We start from the raw sequence: 19416 nt of genomic DNA on the forward strand, positions 1-19416 counted from the left end.
AAGTACTCACGGCAGGAGGTCCCGTGGGGATAGAAAAGGGGGACACTGAGCCCGACCTCAGGGTTTTCTTGCAGTGGCTTTGCAAGGATGAGGTCCCTTTGCTCCCCCAGACCTGACCGGAGAAACCACCTGCCTCGAAAGTCACTGAGACACAGCTCTTCACTCGGGGTCTCGTTTCCAGGTTTGAAAGTCTGTTCACTAAGCTGGAGAAGCAGCAGAAGGAGCTGGGGATCGCCAGCTTCGGGGCCTCGGTCACCACCATGGAGGAGGTCTTTCTCCGGTCAGTAGACACGCATTTCCAACAGTCTGGGCGCGGATCCCGGGGTAATGCCTGGGCCCCACATCCCTGCGGCATTCACCGGGGAGAGGGCAGCTGAGCTCGGGTCCCTGGTAACTTCCGCCCCTCCCTCATGGGGAGTGTGCAGGTGTCCCGGGGGCCCCTTCCTGGAGCAGGCGTCTGTCCATGATGAAGGGGGAGTTGGACAGGCAGACCGCCGGAACTGTGGGCACGGGGCAGGGGCAAGCAGGACGACAAATGTGTTTACCAAACATTTCTGGAGTGCTAAGTGGCAGAGTGCTAAGAACTAAATGTACAAAAGGAAGTGTGAGGTAAATGTCTGTCCTTGAGGATCCCAGGTCCTAGAGGAGGCGACAGAGCAGGGAGTGTGCACGGTGTGCGAGAATCAGGTGGCTCACAGGCGTCAGGGTGGCTCGGGGCAGCCCGCGGCCCAGCACGTGGGGGCTTGCCGGCCTCACTGCCTGCACTCCCCACACACGCCCGGCCCTGGCTGTAAATGCTGGCTTTGGCCCATCTCCCAGGGGGTGTGGGGTCCTTGCGGGCAGGGCCCTTGTCTGGTTGTCTGTCTGTGCTGGACTCTGCTTGGCTGTGGTGCCCGGCATCTGGGACATCTGTTGATGAGCGAGTGAGGAAATGAACCGCCAACCAGCAAAGCCAATGGTGTACTCCTCCTGCCACCTGGGCTCAGCCCACAAGGAGCCGAGCGTGACGGGCTTCTCGTGTCTCGGCACAGGGTCGGCAAGCTGGTGGACACCAGCATGGACATCCAGGCTATCCAGCTCCCTGCCCTACAGTACCAGCACGAGAGGCGGGCGAGCGACTGGGCTGTGGACAGCCACCTGTGCGGGGCCATGGACCCAACCAACGGCGTGGGCTCCCTGATCGAGGATGAGTGCACCCCCGCCAAGCTCAACACTGGGGTGAGCACGGAGGGCTGGGGGACCCCCAAACCCCACGTGTGAGAGTCCATGGGGGCAGACGAGGGCTTGTGGAGGCTCTGCTCGCTGGGAAGAGAGCAGATTGGAGGTCACGCAGTCATGGCAAGGAGAAGGAGAGCCCGGAGCATTTTAATCGACAGTTGTCATTTCCTTTGGTTGTCAGTGGGCCACTCACGAATGAGCAAAGTTTGCAGGTGATGTTCACGGTGCTCCATGTACCGAGGACTAGCCGTGGGCCTCGTGCTGGCTCAGTGAGGTAGACAGCAGCATCGGTTGTATTTTACAGACAGAACACGGGGCCTGGGCTCAGGGGCACGGCTGGCGTGTGGCCGAGCAGGTCTCCGACCTGGCACCCACGCTGGGAGGACAGCAAAGGGCAGCCCTCTGCTCCCGTGTGAGCGTCCACCGGGGTCAGGGGAAGGGCAGAGGCCGTAGCTCCCCTGTGGGACCTCAGCTGGTCCCCCAGTGCCGGCCTGGCCTCCGTGGCAGTGAGACCACCCACCCCCCACCAAGGCCGTGTCCTGTTACTGAAGGAGCTTTGCAAGAAGCTCTGGGGCCTTGGGGCCCACATGTCAGCCCGAGGCCTCAGACTTGTGTTTAGACCATGCCTGCTGCTGCTGCTGGGCGGGGGTCCCACGCTGGGCCTGTGTGGCAGCCCTGGCAGCCATGTCAGCTCGTCTCCTCTGCCACAGCTCGCCCTCCACTGCCAGCAGTTCTCGGCCATGTTCCTGAAGAAAGCCGTGTACAGCTTGCGCGAGTGGAAGATGGTGGTGGCCCAGGTCCTGGTCCCACTGACGTGCGTCACCCTGGCGCTCCTGGCCGTCAACTACTCCTCTGAGACCTTCGACGACCCCAAGCTGGAGCTGACCCTGGGCGCGTACGGCAGAACCGTCGTGCCCTTCGCCGTTCCCGGGGCCTCCCGGCTGGATCAGCAGCTGTCGGAGCATCTGAAAGACATGCTGCAGGCTGAGGGCCAGGAGCCGCGCGAGGTGCTGGGTAAGGGGCGGCCGCGGGGCTCGGACCGAGTCATCCCAGCCCGGCTTCTCAGCCCGGGCACCGTGGGCATTCGGGGCAATTCCTTCCTTGCGGTCTTGGGCACTGGGGGGTGTTGAGAAGCATCCTGGCCTTCCTCCCCGCCCCCCTCCCTGGTCATGACATCCAGAAATTCCTCCAGACGTTGCCCCTGGGGGAGAAGGCGGCTGGCCTGAGTCAGAGCAAGGCACGGAGCAGCTCTAGGGCTAGGTTTTGCCCAGGTGGCCGTGTACCAAGGTTTTCTGTGTCGGGGCTATTATAGGTGAAATGTGAAACCTCCGTGGCCCTTTCTCTGTTTGGCGGGCTGGTCACAACGTGCACTGAGGGGACTTGGTGTTTTCTTTCTTCACGTCGAGCCCCAACTATCCGCGTCCCTGGTGGTGGCAGTCGCACACTGCCCTGGGCTGAGACCAGGCCTCGCTCTAGGGTTAACCAGGTCGTATGGGAAGGCTGGCTCGGTTCACTGCTCCCCTCCCGCAACCTGGCCGGTACACTGGGTGCCCAGTAGATCTTGGCAGGGATCAGGTGCTCATTTAGGAGAACACTGAATGCCCCCGGCACCGGCCAGCCCTGCAGTGGACGCTGCTGCCGGGCAGGAGCGCGTGCAGCCCCACCCACCACCCGGCTTAGCTGAGACCACGGTGGGCGCTCTTGTCAGTTCTGTGCACCCCCAGCTTTGTTTGCTGGCTGTCACCCAGCCTGGCCCCAAGAATTTGGGGCTCTCATGGCATATGGTGGCTCTGTGCCATTCGGGACATAGTCTCAGATGCCCCTGGCCTGAGTCCTTCCAGAAGGCCAAAGTGTCTGTTCCCTCATCAAGCGTGCGAGTCTGCGGTTTTGACCACCTCGCTGGTGATCTCGTTATGCTGTATTCTTTTCTTTGTGTAATGACATCTGAAGCAGGCCTGGGTGGAGCCTTTGTAACTCTTGACATTAGGGCTCACGGACATGTCCCTGTCCCCTCACTGACCCTGGGTCCCTCAGATCAGGTGTCCTCGTTGGCCCCATTTACAGCTGAGTGAGAGGCAGGGCCGGGCAGCGAGGGCGTGAGCAGGTGTTTGCGACGCCGGACCGCGCAGTCAGCAGCGAGCATAGGGCCGACCCCGGCCACCTCATCAGAACCCTTCTCCCCACACGTCCGCCACGGAGCGAAGTGAGAGCCAGCAGGACTGCCCAGAACCCGAAAGCCTGGAGGGTCCAAGACCTGAAGTGGGAGTTGGTTGGAGTTCTTCCAGGGGATGAGGGAATGTTCCTCCTCCCTGCGGCCCCCTCCCCTAGGCCACTCTTTTTTTTTTAAGATTTTATTAGCTTATTTGAGAGAGAAAGAAAGGGAGAGCATGTGCACACAGGGGGAGGGGGAGCGAGAGAAGCAGACTCAGTGAGCAGGGAGCCTGACTCGGGGCTCGATCCCAGGACCCTGAGAGCAGGACCTGAGCGAAAGGCAGACGCTTAACCAACTGAGCCACCCAGGTGTCCCAGGCCACTCTTTTTAAAAACCATCTTATTTTTTTCTGACTATGAAAGGATACTTACTCATTCTATAAAAACTGGAACAGCAGAAAAACAGCCAGAGATCCTGTCCAATCGTGCCCCCCACCCCACAAGGGCAGCCCTTCCCTCTCCCGGCCACCCCTCCCTGCACCTGCCACCCGCCCAGCACCCATCAGCTGGGATAGGTCTGCCTTTTAGAGCCTCACCTTCTCCTGAGCAGCCCCCTCCCTGCCACACGGACCCTGGTCCACGGCTGTTCCCTTTAGCTCCAAAGAGGAGCTTGCTCTGCCCACGTGGCCTCCTGTGGCTGCGGGGTGCCTGCTACCCAAGGCCGCAGCCTCAGGCCCTGCTCCTCCCATGGAATGGCTCCTCGGCCTGTGGACTCTGTCCATGCAAGGAGAAGGTGGCGTGTCCTTCCCGTGGTTCCTCCAGGCCTTCAGAGCTCCTCAGAGCGGGCGCCTCGGGCACGCGCCCTGGGGCTGTCCTTCACCACTGACCCTGCCATTGTCCCCGCAGGTGATCTGGAGGAGTTCCTGATTTTCAGGGCCTCTGTAGAGGGAGGTGGCTTTAACGAGCGGTGCTTGGTGGCCGTGTCCTTCAGAGACGTCGGTGAGCGGACGGTGGTCACTGCCCTGTTCAACAACCAGGCGTACCACTCCCCAGCCACTGCGCTGGCCGTTGTGGACAACCTTCTGTTCAAGCAGCTGTGTGGCCCCCAGGCCTCCATCGTGGTCTCCAACTACCCCCAGCCCCGGAGCGCCCTGCAGGCCGCCAAGGACCAGTTCAACGAGTATGTGTGCCACCCCCGCCCCCTGCCCTTTTGCCAGGGCCCCACCCCTGCCCGTCAGGACCTCTCACCAGGACCGACCCCCGGGGCACTGCCAGGGGCCACCAAGGGCCATGCAGGCAGAGACGGCATAGCGTCTGCCTTCAGGAAGCTTCTGGATTCTGGCCGGGGAACCCCTGCCCCCCATCTTCCTCAGCCTTCCTTACTCACCCTTTCCTTGGGTAGCACATAAGCTGGTGAGACCCTGTCCCACATCTCCGAGGGGAGACTCCTGAGGATTTGGAGGGCAGCTGTGCCCTCTTCCCAAATCTGTACCCAGCTCCTGCTGACCACTGTCCCCAGAATGCAGAACACAGCGAGGTCAGGTGCTGCTGCCCGAGGCGGCCTCGAGTCAGGAAGCCCCATGGGCATCTCTGTTCTCAGGCCTTGTCCTGCCCTTGTGCGTGGGTCCCCCAAACCCTGGGACCATCCAGAGGAAGCCCAAGAAAATCAGTTAATTTCAGAGCCATCACCCCACACAGGGCAATTAATTAATGGGGGGGGGGCAGTTTCATCTCTATTCCCCCCCCCCCATGCTGGACTGCACTCTGGGCCCTATGAGGTCTTTCCACCCCACGACCTCCTGTGTCTACCCCGAAAGCAGAGACACGGTGGCAGCTCTCTGCCCCTCCAGGAGCAGATGAGCACACCAGAGGGTCAGGGACCACGCTGTTCCGGGGAAGGGCCTCTGCTCTGACTGGGCCCCCGTCAGACCTGGCGGGGCAGGGGCTGTGCCGGGGATATGGAGAAGGGGCAGCTCCCTCCTGGTGGGCTCAGCGTGGCGGACGGGGCAGTGGGACTCCTTGTTTTGTGTTCGCAGTGTGAGCAGATAGAACTCTGCACCTGTGTGTAACGGACAGTCGAATGGTCGTTAGCACGTTTGGAGTGTGGGGCCATCGGCACACTTGCTATCAGTGACGCGCGGGGTTCCGTTAGTTCCAGGTGTGTGGTGAACCATCACCACGCGGACTGTAGTCAGCATCCCTGGTCACACAACCTTCCAGAGTCTTTTCTCCCATAATGAGGAGCTTTAAGACCGTCTCTCTGAGCACCTTTCCAACACGCAACCCAGGATCCTTAACCTTAACCGTGGTCACGACGCCGTACGGGACATCCCCAGAATGCATTTATTTTATGATGGGAAAGCTGTACCTGTTGACCCCTCACCTGCTTTGCCCACCCCTGCCCCCCACCTCTGGCAACCACCAATCTGTTCCCTGGGTCTACGACTTCCATTCTTGTTTTGGGTTTTTTAGATTCCATACTTAAGGGAGATCATAAGGTCTCTGTCTTTCTCTGTCTGACATACTTAATTTAGCTCAGTGCCCTCAAGGGCCATCCACACAGTCACAAATGGCAGGATGTCCTTCTTTGTTGTGGCTAGAAAATATTCCCTCATGATCAGACTCCAGGTCCTCGATCCTGTCGACGGACGCTTGGTTGTTTCTGTCTCGGCCGTTGGAAACAATGCTGCCACGAACGTGTGGTGCCCACATCACTCCAGTCCTTCCTCAAAGTGGGATTGCTGGAGCATGCGAGGGCTCTGGCTTTAACTTTCTGTGGACCCTCCACGCTGTTCTCCGGAGTGGCGACCCCAGTGTGTGTTCCCACCACGAGGGCTGCCCTCTCTCCGCGTCCTCACCCACACATACTGGCCGTGAGATTGCTGTGAGCTGGTCTCGCTCTGTGGCTCTGATTTGCATTTCCCTGGTGGTTCGCGGTGCCCAGCACCTTCTCACATGCCTCTTGGACCACAGTGTCATTTTACTGAGCCATCCGTCCCGCTCCGCAGGAGCCCCGGGACACCACAGCCACTGCCCGCACCTCCGTCCCCTTCTCCAAGCGGCCTCCACGTTGTCCCGTCTTGGGGACGCGCCAGCTCGGGACGTTTTCTACTGATGGAATCGTATAATAAGACGTCTTTTGTGACTGGCTTCTTTCACTTCCAAGGCCCATCCGAGCTGTAGTGTGTATCCGTCATTCCCTCTTCTCCGCTAGATTGCATCCAGGTGTTGAAGTGCCATTTTCGAGAGAGACAGGAAGTCTTTAAGCAGGAGAATAAGGCTACCCGTGCTGGTTTCTGGAAGGTGTTGCTGGCCACCAATTGTAGAATGTGGAATGCGCCCAATGCGGGAGATGAACCACTGCAGGGGCGTCTGGCCAGGGCAGAGCCAGCCACGCGGGGGGTTCTCAGGAGATGCGGGATAGGCGGACTGGCGGTGGCTCCATCACCTGCGTATCTGGGGGGGTGGGGGCTGGGAGAGTGCCGCGCCATCACTGGGGACAGGAAGCCCAGAGGAGGAGCTGTCCTGGGGGTATGGGATTTTCCCGGCTCTGAGACACCCCGCACACACACAGATCTGGCGTTCTGCCTTAACTCCCGTTGGCGGCTGGACCGCTCCACCGCATCCTTTGAATGGCGACCAAGGACCTGATGAAGGTCCCCTGCTGCCCGGACTCGCTACACTCAGTCCCTGTTCTGCCTTGTCCCCCCAACCCCCTGCAGGGGCCGGAAGGGATTCGACATCGCCCTCAACTTGCTGTTTGCCATGGCGTTCCTGGCCAGCACGTTCTCCATCCTGGCGGTCAGCGAGAGGGCCGTCCAGGCCAAGCACGTCCAGTTTGTGAGCGGGGTCCGCGTGGCTACTTTCTGGCTGTCCGCACTGCTATGGGACCTCCTGTCCTTCCTCGTCCCCAGTCTGCTGCTGCTGGTGAGGGCTGCCTGGTTCTGGGACCCCCCCTGCACGTCACGGGGGCTTGTCGTGGGGCCCTGCACTGACCGCAGCCAGCCTGGGGTACAGGCTGGCAGCTCAGCCCCAGTTCTGGGAGGACGGCTGGGAACGCCCCTCATCTGCATCTACACCCCCAGCCTCCGCCCCACGTGGCGGGCGGGGCCCCGGAGCGGCATGCCCCGTGCGGCTCCAGGCTCAGAGGAGAGAAGGGGCAGGTCATCAGGGCAGTCCTGGGGAGACCGGCCCCCAAGCCACCTGCCCCTGTGCCCCCACAGGCGGTGTTCAAAGCCTTTGACGTGCATGCCTTCACGCGAGACGGCCACATGGCGGACGCCCTGCTGCTGCTCATGCTGTACGGCTGGGCCATCATCCCCCTCATGTACCTGATGAACTTCCTCTTCTCGGGAGCAGCCACTGCCTACACGCGGCTGACCATATTCAACATCCTGTCGGGCATAGCCACCTTCCTCATGGTCACCATCATGCGCATCCCAGGTGGGGGCCTGCAGCCCACCCCCACCCGGGCGCGGAGCCACTCTGCCCTGAACCCGGGTGGCACCGATGCGGGTACCGGCCCAGGCCCCTCTGCCCATCATGGCCCTGCTGGGCCCGTGGCACTTCGGCCTCGCAGTGTCAGCGGCTGGAGGGGGCGAGGGGCATCCTGGAAGTGCTGTCCCTGGAGGGCCTGGCGCCCCACGTGGGGTAACACCTGGCTGGGCGCCTGGCCCACACGCAGCACCCTCGTGTGTCCCCCAGCACCCACTGGTCTGTGTCCCTCCCCACAGCGGTGAAGTTAGAAGAGCTTTCCCGGACCCTGGACCACGTGTTCCTGGTGCTTCCCAACCATTGCCTGGGGATGGCGGTCAGCAGCTTCCACGAGAACTTCGAGATGAGGCAGTACTGCACCTCCTCCGAGGTCGCAGCCCACTACTGCAGGAAATACAGTGAGTGTCCCGCGGCTGCCCCTCCCACGTGGCCCTCTCTCGGGACCCTCATTCCCCTCCCGCCGCTGGGCGCCAGCAACCCGGCTGCCTGGCGGGCCCCCTGTGTCCCTCCACCCACCAGGCTTCTCTGTATCTCAAACCTCCCTCTGCCTTTCTCTCGCAAGGATGTCTGTGGTCGGATTCAGGGCCCGTCCTAAATCCAGGATCTTACCTTGAGACCCTTAACTCATTCCATCTGCGAAGACCCTTTTCTAAGTGGGGTTGCTCAAGGGTTCTGGGGGTTAGGACGTGTCATGTCATTCTGGGGCCGCCTTTCAGCCCACCCCACGCCCTTCCTGTGCCGGAACGGTCTTCAGCGGTGGCCAGCTGTCACCACTGTGACCACGGGGGTGGACTGGGGGGGTCACATTTTCACGTCTCAGTGCAGCCCCCGAGTGGGGAAAGAGCGTGCGAGTGAGCAAGCAAGGGTGTGACTCAGTCACTTGTCACAGGCACCCCTTGCAAAGTAAAACTGCCCCCAGACGTAGGCAGCTCTGGGGCTTCCCTGAGGCCCTGGCAAGCACAGGGCGGGCCTCAGAAGACAAGTGGACCCTCTGCCCTCACAGCCTCCGTCGGGGGCCGGTGTGTGGGTTCCTGCGGGCCTAGAGAGGGCCTCGGGATGGGACGCAGAGCGGGAGGGCGCACGCGGGGCGGGGGCGCGGTGCTCACTCCCTCGCCCACACAGACATCCGGTACCAGCAGAACTTCTATGCGTGGAGCACCCCCGGGGTCGGCAGGTTCGTGACCTCCATGGCGGCCTCTGGATTTGCCTACCTCAGTCTGCTGCTCCTCATCGAGACCGACACGCTGTGGAGGCTGAAGACCTGCATCTGTGCCTTCCGGAGGAAGCGGGCGCTGGTGAGTGGCTCCCGGCGCCCCCCACACCGCCTCCCTCTGGCCCAGGCAGGGCGCTCGTGGGAGGGGCTGCGGTGCTCACCAGCCCCCTAGCTCTCCAGTCCCGGACCCTGGGGCCCCCACTGGCTCCGCCTTGGCAGAGGCTGTCGGGCCGGCCGCCCTCGTGTTTGTCACCTACGTCCCATCCCACAAACAGCCTGGGGAGGAGGCCACGCTGGACGGACACGGGAGCCCAGGGTGGTGGCTGCTCTGACCTGTGAGGACCGCTCTGACAAGGAGCTTCTGCCGGCCAGCCTCCCACGCCCTTGGCCGAGTTTCTCGGCTTTCTCGGTGCATCCTGCACCGTCCTTGCTCTTTGGCCATCGGCATCTCCTCCGTGCTCATGTCAGCCCTTAAGTCCACCAGCTGTCCTTGTGAAAGCCCCGAGTCAGCACACCAGCGGTCTCAGAGACCCTCGCCCTTTGTGCTATGGAGAAGGACCCCCTGAGCTGGAGCTCACCCATGTGGTCTTTTTCTGGAACAATTAGACAGAAGTATACGCTCGGTCGTCAGCACCTCCGGAGGACCAGGACGTGGTGGATGAAAGGAGCCGGGTCCTGGCCCCCAGCACAGACTCCTTACTGGACACACCTTTGGTTATCAAGGAGCTCTCCAAGGTAAGGCGGGTCTCCCCACACTGGCCCTGGGCACCCCCTCCCCTTGGCTGCCTCCAGGCCCCAACTCCCAGTGCCCCGCAGGTGTACGAGCAGCGGACACCCCTGCTTGCCGTGGACAAGATCTCCCTCGCGGTCCAGAAAGGGGAGTGTTTCGGCTTGCTGGGTTTCAACGGAGCCGGGAAAACCACGACTTTCAAAATGCTGACGGGGGAGGAGACCATCACGTCCGGGGATGCCTTTGTCGGGGGTTATAGCATCAGCTCTGAAATCGGGAAGGTAGGTGCAGCCACAGAGGCGGGACAAGGGGGCACCTTGGAGGTAGGGATGGGGCTCGTTTCTGGCTCACGGTGCGCGGAAAGTAGGATGAGGCAGTGACCAGGGGTCAGAGTGAAGCGACAGGGAAGAGAGAGAGGACAGGAAGACAAGAGGCCCCTAGGCCCGAAGGGCTCCGGCCACAGTCTCTCTGCGAAGCCTCCTCTCTGGACCCGGAGCCGTGGTGCTCACAGCCCTGTGCCGCGTGCCCACCGGTTAACCATCACGGTGCCTGCGGCCGCTCAGACCAGGCATCCGCCGAGAACCAAAGCTGGATAAAACGTCCATGACAAAGCACACTGTTAGTAAGGACATACAGCCTGCTGCGCGGTGACGAACCCCGGCCAAAATCCGTGAGCCCCGAGAGGCAGGGCAGGGTCCATCTCTGCAGAGGGCACGCACTGCTCCTGGCCCCCTGGGTGTGGGTTTCAGGACCTCGTTGAGTGAAGGGGAGAAACCGAGGCCCAGGGCCCCCATGGTAGGGTGTGATAGGAGACCCAGGTAAGGATGAGCCGGGCTGCCATCCCACTCCCTGCACCCCTGGGGATTGGGTGGGGGGTTCTCTGTGTGCCGAGGGGAGGAGCAGAGCCTGGGCCTGAGCCTGGGGGCGACCATGTGTCCCAACTGGCAGCGGGGGCTTCTAGTCCGCCATGCCCACAGAGCACAGCCCACACCGTCTGGAGGAAGGCCTTCCTCCGAGGCCCCCAAGAAGCCCCCAAACAGTGTTCGAAGGGCTATAAACAGGGCACGCACACTGAGAAACAAAGGAGACACGGCCCCATGTCAACCCGCAGATGCAGGGCCTCGCGGGAGAAACAAGCCCACCGCTTTACATTTGCTACCGCCAGGCCCAGATTCTGAAACACCTGCGTTGACCATGTTGAGAGAAACAAACAAGATTCGACATGCAGGCAGGAAAAAGAAAACCATAAGCACGTGTTAGAAGCTGCAGAGGGAGGGGACTCGTCTGTGCCTCCAGTCTGAGGGCCAGGGGGAGGGAGAACACGGGGACAGGTACTGAGTGACGGGGCAGAGTGTTCCCCTGCAGGCTGAAGCCTAGGAGCCCCCCGGAGGGGAAGGAGAGAGAAAACCCTGTCTGGAATCCACAGACCGACCCCAGGCTCGCAGGCCCCTCGACTGCAGCTGCAGTAGCCGGGGAGACCATGCGGCCCTGCGGGGGCCTGGCTCCACCAGGCCCCAGAGGCACAGCCTGCAAACCCTTTCATCAGCGGGAGAAGAGGGGAAGGGCATACGCGCCCCACGCCTGTATAACGTCTAATGGGTGCACAGGTGGTGACACATCCGCAGACGATGTCACAGCAATGGTGGCCTCGTGCCGTCAGTGCCTTCTACTCCCGCGCCCCCCGCACTCCCGTGGCCGTGTTGGCTCCGGCCCATCTCTCATGCCTCGGGGGAGGGCGGGATGTGTGCCTGGGGCGTCCCCGAGCTGGCCAGGGCCCTCCGGTGTCCCTGACGAAGTGCAGCGTGGTGGCCGCCGGGGCCTGTCCACTGCCGGGCCGCCCCGCACGGATCTGCTGGGAGAAACCTGCAGGAGCCCCCTCTGACCCGCTGCACCCCTTGCCCCCACCTCCAGGTGCGGCAGCGGATTGGCTACTGCCCCCAGTTTGACGCCCTGCTGGACCACATGACGGGCCGGGAGACGCTGGTCATGTATGCTCGGCTTCGAGGCATCCCCGAGCGTCACATCGGCGCCTGTGTGGAGAACACGCTCCGGGGCCTGCTTCTGGAGCCTCATGCCAACAAGCTGGTCAGGACCTACAGGTGTGGCCGCACGCCGGCCCCCTCCCCCCAATGCCGCAGTGACTCCTGTGTCCCGGGATAGAGTCGGAATCTCCCTTACCATAAAGCTGGGGAGAGCCGAACGGGTCACGGCCAGGGCTCCCACCCATTGTTCCAGAATTGGATGGGGATTTGGGGGCATGACCCAGGCAGCGCAGGGTGAAGGGGCTGCCCTGCCAGTTCCCGCCACCAGGAAGCACGGCCAGGGCAGGAGGATGTCAGTCCCCAGTCAGCACAGACAGACGGTGTTACCGTCCTCTGTGTGGGTGTGGACTGACCCCCCTCGGCACAGCTTTCCTTGGGGCCCCCAAAACTACAAGGTGGGCTTTCCAGGCATGCTCCCCTCATTTCTGTTCACCGGGGTGCTCTGCGATTGCTGCACCCAGTCCGATGCTGGGACACAGAGAGCCCGTGCTAATTATGAGCCTTGCCCCCCACACCCCTATTCCCAGTGGCGGCAACAAGCGGAAGCTGAGCACAGGCATCGCCCTGCTTGGAGAGCCCTCGGTCATCTTCCTGGATGAGCCATCCACGGGCATGGACCCCGTGGCCCGGCGCCTGCTCTGGGACACTGTGGCACGGGCCCGTGAGTCTGGCAAGGCCATCATCATCACCTCCCACAGGTAGAGCCAGGGTCTCTGGGGTCAGTGGAAGAGCCGGGACGAGGGCTGGGTGGGTGGGGCCGGGTGAGGCAGGTTCTTCTGTCCCTGAGCAGAGTCCCCAGCCTAGCCATGTAGGCCACCCTCTGAACATGGGACTCAGGAACAGTGTGATCTGGCCGTCGACACCGGCCCCTCTGCATGAGCCTCCGACACGGATGGCAGGCATCGGCATCCCCCGGCCCCGTGTCAGGCTTCTGCCCCTCTCCCCAGCATGGAGGAGTGCGAGGCCTTGTGCACCCGGCTGGCCATCATGGTGCAGGGTCAGTTCAAGTGCCTGGGCAGCCCACAGCACCTCAAGAGCAAGTTTGGCAGCGGCTACTCCCTGCGGGCCAAGGTCCGGAGCGACGGGCAGCAGGAGGCGCTGGAGGAGTTCAAGGTGTTTGTGAACCTGACCTTCCCAGGTGAGGGCCACTGCACAGAGGGCGTCTGTACCTCATTCCTGCCGAGTCCCCCGTCCCTGACCCTTGGGAGGAGGGCCGTGATTCCATGGTCTCAGGCCCTCCAGCCTGGCCTTCACGGGGACACGGTGTCCTCTTTGTGCAGGCAGCGTCCTGGAAGATGAGCACCAAGGGATGGTCCATTACCACCTGCCCGGGGATGACCTCAGCTGGGCCAAGGTGAGCGTGGGCCCTACCTGCCTAGCCGGGGCTGGGGCAGGCCCTCCCAGCCATCACTCCTTCTCTGGGTCTTCTAGGCTCCTTCCAAAGATGAGTCACGTCCAGTTTCTCCTCTAGCACTCATCCTAAAATCTGCTGGGTTCAGAGGTTCATTTGAGTCAGAAAAAAATGGGTGCAAAAAAGGAAACTAGCCCAGAGAGCGTGCCCAAGTTTGCACTCTGAGCTGGGAAGATTCAGGGGAAGCCTGGCCCCCGGGGCCTGCTCGTCCTGCACAGCCTCCCTCCCCCACCAGGGAGCACGGCTCACCCCTGCGGTGCCCCGGGGCCCCAGCTGGGGCAGGGGTAGGACCTCTGGGAGCCTTCCCCACCCCACCCCCCCACATGGCCAGAGGACTCCCAGACCAGCCAGGGCGCCCCCGCCCCTGGGCTTGTTAACAGCCACTTTTCTGCTCCCACAAGGTGTTTGGTGTTCTGGAGAAGGCCAAGGAGAAGTACGCCGTGGACGACTACTCTGTGAGCCAGATTTCGCTGGAGCAGGTCTTCCTGAGCTTTGCCCACCTGCAGCCACCCGCTGAGGATGAGGGGCCTTGAGGAGCCGGCAAGTGTGGGGCAAGTGGCCACACAGGCGGGCATCCTCTCCCTCCAAGTTCATCTTATCCTGCACCTTTCTTTCCAATCACTGTTTTCTATAATGGACGTGAGTATCAAGGCACAGTAGGGACCAGGGTGTTGGAGCCCTCACGCTGGGAATCAGCATGCGAACATCCGTGTCCGAGGCAGTCGCCAAAGCCCCTCTCTGGAACTCGGGACCTGGCAAGAGCAGCCCAGCAGCCTGTGCGGGCAAGCCTCGGGGTCTCTGGGCAGTGAACCACTCAGGAAGGGGCTGCAGCTGACCTGGGGGTCGTATTTCCTGAAGTGCTCACGAGGCAAGCACCGGTGGCACCCCCACATCTGCACACAGCACAGAGCCTCCCTGGGGGCGAAACGGGGAGCCAGCGGGACAGTGGGCAGCAGGGCTCACCGGGTTGCCCCGAACAGACAGAACGTCGCCTGTGGCCGTCCACGAGGGAGGTGCTAGCTGTGGCTCGGCTCTCGGCTTCCAGGGGGGGTCTGGGAGTCACTGCTCCACGGAGTGTCCACTCGATGCCGGGCAGGGCTGACCCTGCGCCCAGCGCCATCACACCAGCGTCTTCCAGGGTTGGTGGGCGCGGGGAGAGAAGGCAGTCCTTCATGCCCAAGACTGGCTTCTGGAGAAGCCCCCAGTGGGAGGCCAGTTGGGGACCACTGTGGGACCGAGGGACCATCTATGGAGGACACACCTGACACGTGGTGACTCTGTCCAGAAAATAAAGTCCGGGAGGGAACATGACGGCGTCTGTATGGAGTGACTTCCAGCGCTCAGTGCCAGGAGGCGAAACAGCCGACCAGCAGATGCCAGAGCGGGTTAGACAGGCCCCCGCAGGTCCGCCATCCCCACCAGGAGGCAGGAGCGCAGGGTCAGGGCAGGAGGTGCAGACCCGGCAGGGCAGGAGGCCCCCGACACCAGGGCCACTCAGGGGCTTTAGGCAGAAGATCCCTCTCCTGTTCTTCTGCATCAGCTCCCATTTTATTTGTATGCTCTTATTTCTGACAGGCTTTTTAAAAGATTTTTAAATGTGCTTGAGAGTGAGAGTGAGTGAGTGTGCACACACAGGGAGAGGGACGAGCAGGCCTGGGGTCATGACCTGAGCCGAAGGCAGACGTGTAACCGACCAAGCCGCCCAGGCGCCCCATTTCTCACGGTTTCCTTGATTTCCACGATTTGAATCTCTATATTCTCTTAGGATTCATAGTTTTAGAGAAGACGGGTTCCATCACCTTGTTTCCTCCAGGACAGCCTCACAAGTGCATTTTCATCAGCCTCTCCGAGCTTAGGAGCACTGCGCAGTCTCCAGTGGGTTCCTGTTCCCTTTAGCATCCCTTACACCCTCATCACCTAGTTCCACATTACACAACATAAACGCGGGGGTGGTTGTGGTCCTAAACGTGCCCCACGGCAAGCATTGTCTGCGAGGCACCTGTGCCCCTGTGGGGTTGGCCGGCAGCGGGAGGAGGGCAGAGCCAGTGGTCCAACTGCTCTACATCCCCTGCTTGGTCTCAAGCCTGTGTGTTAGAGATTAGAAATGTGGCTTTTTTCCTTTGAGGGTGCACGAAAAGGCATTCAGCACGGAAGGAACAGCATATGCGGGGCACACCCACGTTGAAATCAGATTGCACCAGTCCAGAGAGAGGTGGTTCATCTGACGGGGGGAGAGGGCTGTGGAGACAGGCAGGATGAACGTGGCCGTGGTCCCCATCAGACCCTTCTTGGGAAGACCCCCGGTGGCTGGGGAGAGGGCAGGGCTGAGCTGACACTGTGGGGACCAGAGGGGCCGGAGTGCCGCAGTCGGGGAGAGCCCACCAGGCCCAGGGTGTCTGTGGGAGGAGCGTGAAGCTGGGGCAACTGCAGGCGGGCAGAAGGGACCCCAGGAGCAGCAGGAAGGGGCAGCCCCAGGCCATCTGCAAGGATGCAGGGCACCCAGCTCAGAGCTGAGAATCCCTGAGGAGCCAGCAGTGGGGCCTGAACCCCCTCCTCCCCGAGCCTAGCTGGTTTGGTTTACAGAGACAGCTCCGGGCCCAGGGGAGATGGGGAGGGAGCCATGCACCCCACAGGAGAGCTGACCTGCTTCATCCCCCAGCCCCAGCCCACTCTCCTCTAGACTTTGGGGCCCAGAGGGTCCCCAGAGATATTGGACCAAACAGCTGCTGTGTCTGCTGGACTCCCGCCCCACCCCTACAGCAGTCAGCAGACCCCAAAGCCAAGGTCATGCCTTCCCTGCCCCCTGTGGCCTTGGGGCTGACACCCACACAAGGACTGAGTAGGTCTGTGGAAAATCCGGCCCCATCTAATGGCGTGTTTCAACCAAAACACACACAGTGGACTTGGGGACAGTCCCTCAGCAAGACAGCCTGACCAGGGAGGCAGGGGCAGACCCTGCTGGGTGCAGGCCTCAGGCTAAGCCCCTCCAAGGCCTCCCCCATGGGGAAGAGGCCAGGCAGCAGGCCGCGGGGCGAGGGGACCCCAACCCTGGCTGCAGAAACAGCTCCCGTGAAGGGAAGGCTGCCACGAGCTGTCTCGAGCACCAGAAGGCCCAGTCCCCGACGTTTAAACAGACAGGTGTTTATTTCTCAGCTGAGTCCAAAGTCCAGAGAACGCAGTCTGGGCCTTCTCTCATCATCAAGGCCTCAGCCAGTCAGACGCCATCTGCCTGCTCTGTCCAGGTGGAGGGTCAAGGTCCTTTCTCGGGGTCAAGGTGTCCCTGGGCTCCAGATGGAAGTGGCAGGAAGCAGGAACGGCGGGAGGGCACAGTTCCAGGAGTCCCGCTGGTGTGCGTGTCTACGTCCACACTACCCAGCACGCGGCGTGGCTGCACGAGGCACAGGGAGCTGGGACACGCCTTTTATTAGTTGGGTGACCCAGATAAAACCCAGGTTCCAGGACACAGTCCCAGCCTCCACGACTGCAGTGTGCAGGCTGGTATCCTGGAGGGGGGCCCCACCCACATGCCCTTGTTGCCCACCTGGGCTGCTGAGACCCCACCTCTGCCCAGAACTGACCCACCCCTGCCCCCCCAGGGAGTGTCCTGGCCCTTTGGCTGCAACGACACAGAAAGGCAAACTGCAGTTTTTTCCTGGGCAAATAACCAATCCCAGATACTCAGTCCCAGGGTAGCCGAGGTCAGCTGCGTCTCGGGGACCCTCAGCCCGGTCTCACGAAGTGGCTGACGGGACTAAGGCTGACGGAGGAGTGAGCCAAGGCCAGCACCTGGAAGGCAGGCTGGAAGGCTGGTCCAAGAGTGGCCACAGCTGCCTGGGGATGACCACACACCCCAGGGTGGAGGAGGAGCTGACCCCACCTGCCTGGCCTGGACCCACGTGAGCCCAGGCTGAAAGCAGTCGATTCCTTGACCACATAGGGACAGCAATGTCCCAACGCCCCAGACCTGGTCCCTGCAGGGCCAGAGCCCAGAGATGAGGGGCGATGCATCCAAGAGACCAGGGCCGAGACCAGCAACCAGGCTAACTGATCTGGCTGCTCCATCTACAGGCTACCCCATGCCAGACACTTCAGCTCCCTTCTGGGGACCAGAAGGTATGGGCCAGCCGGGTCCTCTGAGACCCTCACTCCCACACACGCTGGTCAGTGTGAAGGGAGGGCCACCTGTGCTCACCCAGACCCTGTGGCCACACCAAAAGTCCGAGCCTTACCTGCACACAGAGGGCCATTCCTGGGTAGACAGCCTGGACTCCACCTGGGCCCAGAGGGGCAAACCCCCACCCCGCTCCTGCATCAGGGAGCTGGCCCACAGAGGTTCTAAGAGGTACCCCAACCAAGGTCAGGATTACTCTGCTCACCCCACCCAGCAGCTGAGGCCAGCAGGCCATGTGTGATACCCCACTCTGCAGACACGAGGCCCCCTCCCTGAACCCTGGCTCAGGTCCAACTCCAAACCCTAGAAGGTTCAAGTCCCTTTCCCGAAGGAGGGCAAAGCCACTGGCATCCCTGCACGAGGGAGCTCAGAGCAGGTAGGCCAAGAGGCTACCCGAGAAGGGGTAACAAGGCAGAGGTCTCGGCCCCCACAGCCCCTCAGGAGAGCACCAGGAAGCAGGGTGTTGGGCCCTGGAGTCCCATCCCTGCCCGATAAGCCCACATGGCCTGGGCCTCAAGCAGGCAGGAGGAGGACCTGAAGCTACAGGGTCGGGCCCGGGGAGCGGGGGCCCTGCCTTCCTTCCTCAACACACAGGGCTGCCCAGGCCCCGCTCCTGGGGCCCGGCCTACACCCCACAGATGCTGGTGTCAGATGCCTCCAAGGCTGGAGAAGCTCCAAGTCAACTGGCTGTGGACGGCACCACATAGGCCCTGCGAGCAGGGCGAGGGGCCAAGATGGCTGGGCCCCAGTCAGCACAGCCACATGGCCCTCAGCACACCCAGTGTGGCAGCACACCAGCGTGACTCCTCTGTACCCAGCTCTGGCTGCCCCCCCCCCCAGCTCTGGGGTCACTGTCCTTGACTTCCCTGGGGCAGAAATGAACACAGGGCTTTGGGCATGAAAGTCACCACAAGCCCCCAAGCTCACTGCTCAGCGGCCCCTAGAAGAGTGCAGAGTTGTCTGCTGGTGGCAGGGGGGGGTCTCAGGACCTGACATCCCACACCTTGGAGACACAAGCCTGGAGCAGAGAGGCCCCGCCACAACTCCAGACCCTCACCGGTGGTCTTTCCCTTTAAGGCCCAGCCTGGCCACCCAGAAGGACCAGCCAGTGCCTCTTTCTGGGCTCCTGATTCAGGGGCTGCAGGCACTCACCCCCACAGAAAGGACCCAGATTCAGCGATCCAGTTCTTCTTCTAATGCCTCCCTCAAGGTCACCAAGCCATCACCAGCCCCCTTACCCCACCCAAACCCCTCTGATGCACCTGGCTGGGCCACCCCTGCCCTAAGCGCAGGGACTATTAGTGATAAGTAGAAGTGCTTTCTTGACACGGTTTACAAGGAAATGCAATGCCTACTTGAAGATCCTGGACAGCCCACCGTGACCTCCAGCACAATCCAGGCTACCACTAAACCCTCTCTTTGTCCCAAGTCACCAACCTCCAAGGACAAGCACAGCAGAGGCCATCAGGCCCACAGAGAATGAAGGCAGAGGAAACATTCTGATTCCAAAGTGAAAGCAGCCCCACATGCCAACAGGTGGCCCTCGACCCTGGGAGGGAAGGGTGGGGCTCAGGACACTGGCAGATCCAGGCCTGGGGCTGGCTGCCCGACGCCCTGTCTGCAGGAGCCCTGCCCCGCCGCCGCCATCAAACCTGGACCAAAGACCTTCAAAGGTCCCCAGAGGACCCAGCATCCCGGCCCTCAGCCCCCAGAGCCTTAGTATGTTGGCACAGGGGTGTAAGAAGGGGCAGCCTGAATTCCCAGAAGGCAGGGGCCGGGGGCCTCCAGTTTTAACTTCTTACGTCTCTTCTGAACACATTCTGTTGATCTTCAAAATGGCAAAAGATGCTCAAATTTTAAAGCTCAACAGCTGATAACACACTTGATAACAAAAATCTATAATATTTAGAAACAAATGTGATTAAATTTATGGGTCTGAATAAATTGTGCTTTAGATTTAATATAAAATGTGTTAAAACTTATATG

The 19416-nt window shown here is 61.6% G+C and overlaps 1 protein-coding gene across 1 annotated transcript in view; it reads left to right on the top strand.

Annotated features, from left to right (window-relative positions):
• The window catches only part of ABCA3 (ATP binding cassette subfamily A member 3), a 29707-nt gene extending 15137 nt beyond the window's left edge, over window positions 1-14570 (top strand). Inside the window, exons 17-31 of the mRNA XM_040635498.1 lie at window positions 182-280; window positions 1032-1218; window positions 1929-2232; window positions 4276-4549; window positions 7092-7296; window positions 7593-7812; window positions 8103-8261; window positions 8986-9158; window positions 9683-9811; window positions 9893-10087; window positions 11718-11905; window positions 12376-12546; window positions 12796-12986; window positions 13129-13202; window positions 13661-14570. Of these exons, the coding sequence (XP_040491432.1) occupies window positions 182-280; window positions 1032-1218; window positions 1929-2232; window positions 4276-4549; window positions 7092-7296; window positions 7593-7812; window positions 8103-8261; window positions 8986-9158; window positions 9683-9811; window positions 9893-10087; window positions 11718-11905; window positions 12376-12546; window positions 12796-12986; window positions 13129-13202; window positions 13661-13792 (2701 nt within the window). The 3' untranslated portion in view covers window positions 13793-14570. The remainder of the gene's footprint in view (window positions 1-181; window positions 281-1031; window positions 1219-1928; window positions 2233-4275; window positions 4550-7091; window positions 7297-7592; window positions 7813-8102; window positions 8262-8985; window positions 9159-9682; window positions 9812-9892; window positions 10088-11717; window positions 11906-12375; window positions 12547-12795; window positions 12987-13128; window positions 13203-13660) is intronic.
• The last annotated feature ends 4846 nt before the right edge of the window (window positions 14571-19416 follow it).

Source organism: Ursus maritimus, unplaced genomic scaffold, assembly GCF_017311325.1.
Source record: "Ursus maritimus isolate PB19 unplaced genomic scaffold, ASM1731132v1 scaffold_2, whole genome shotgun sequence".
Lineage (NCBI taxonomy): Eukaryota > Metazoa > Chordata > Mammalia > Carnivora > Ursidae > Ursus > Ursus maritimus.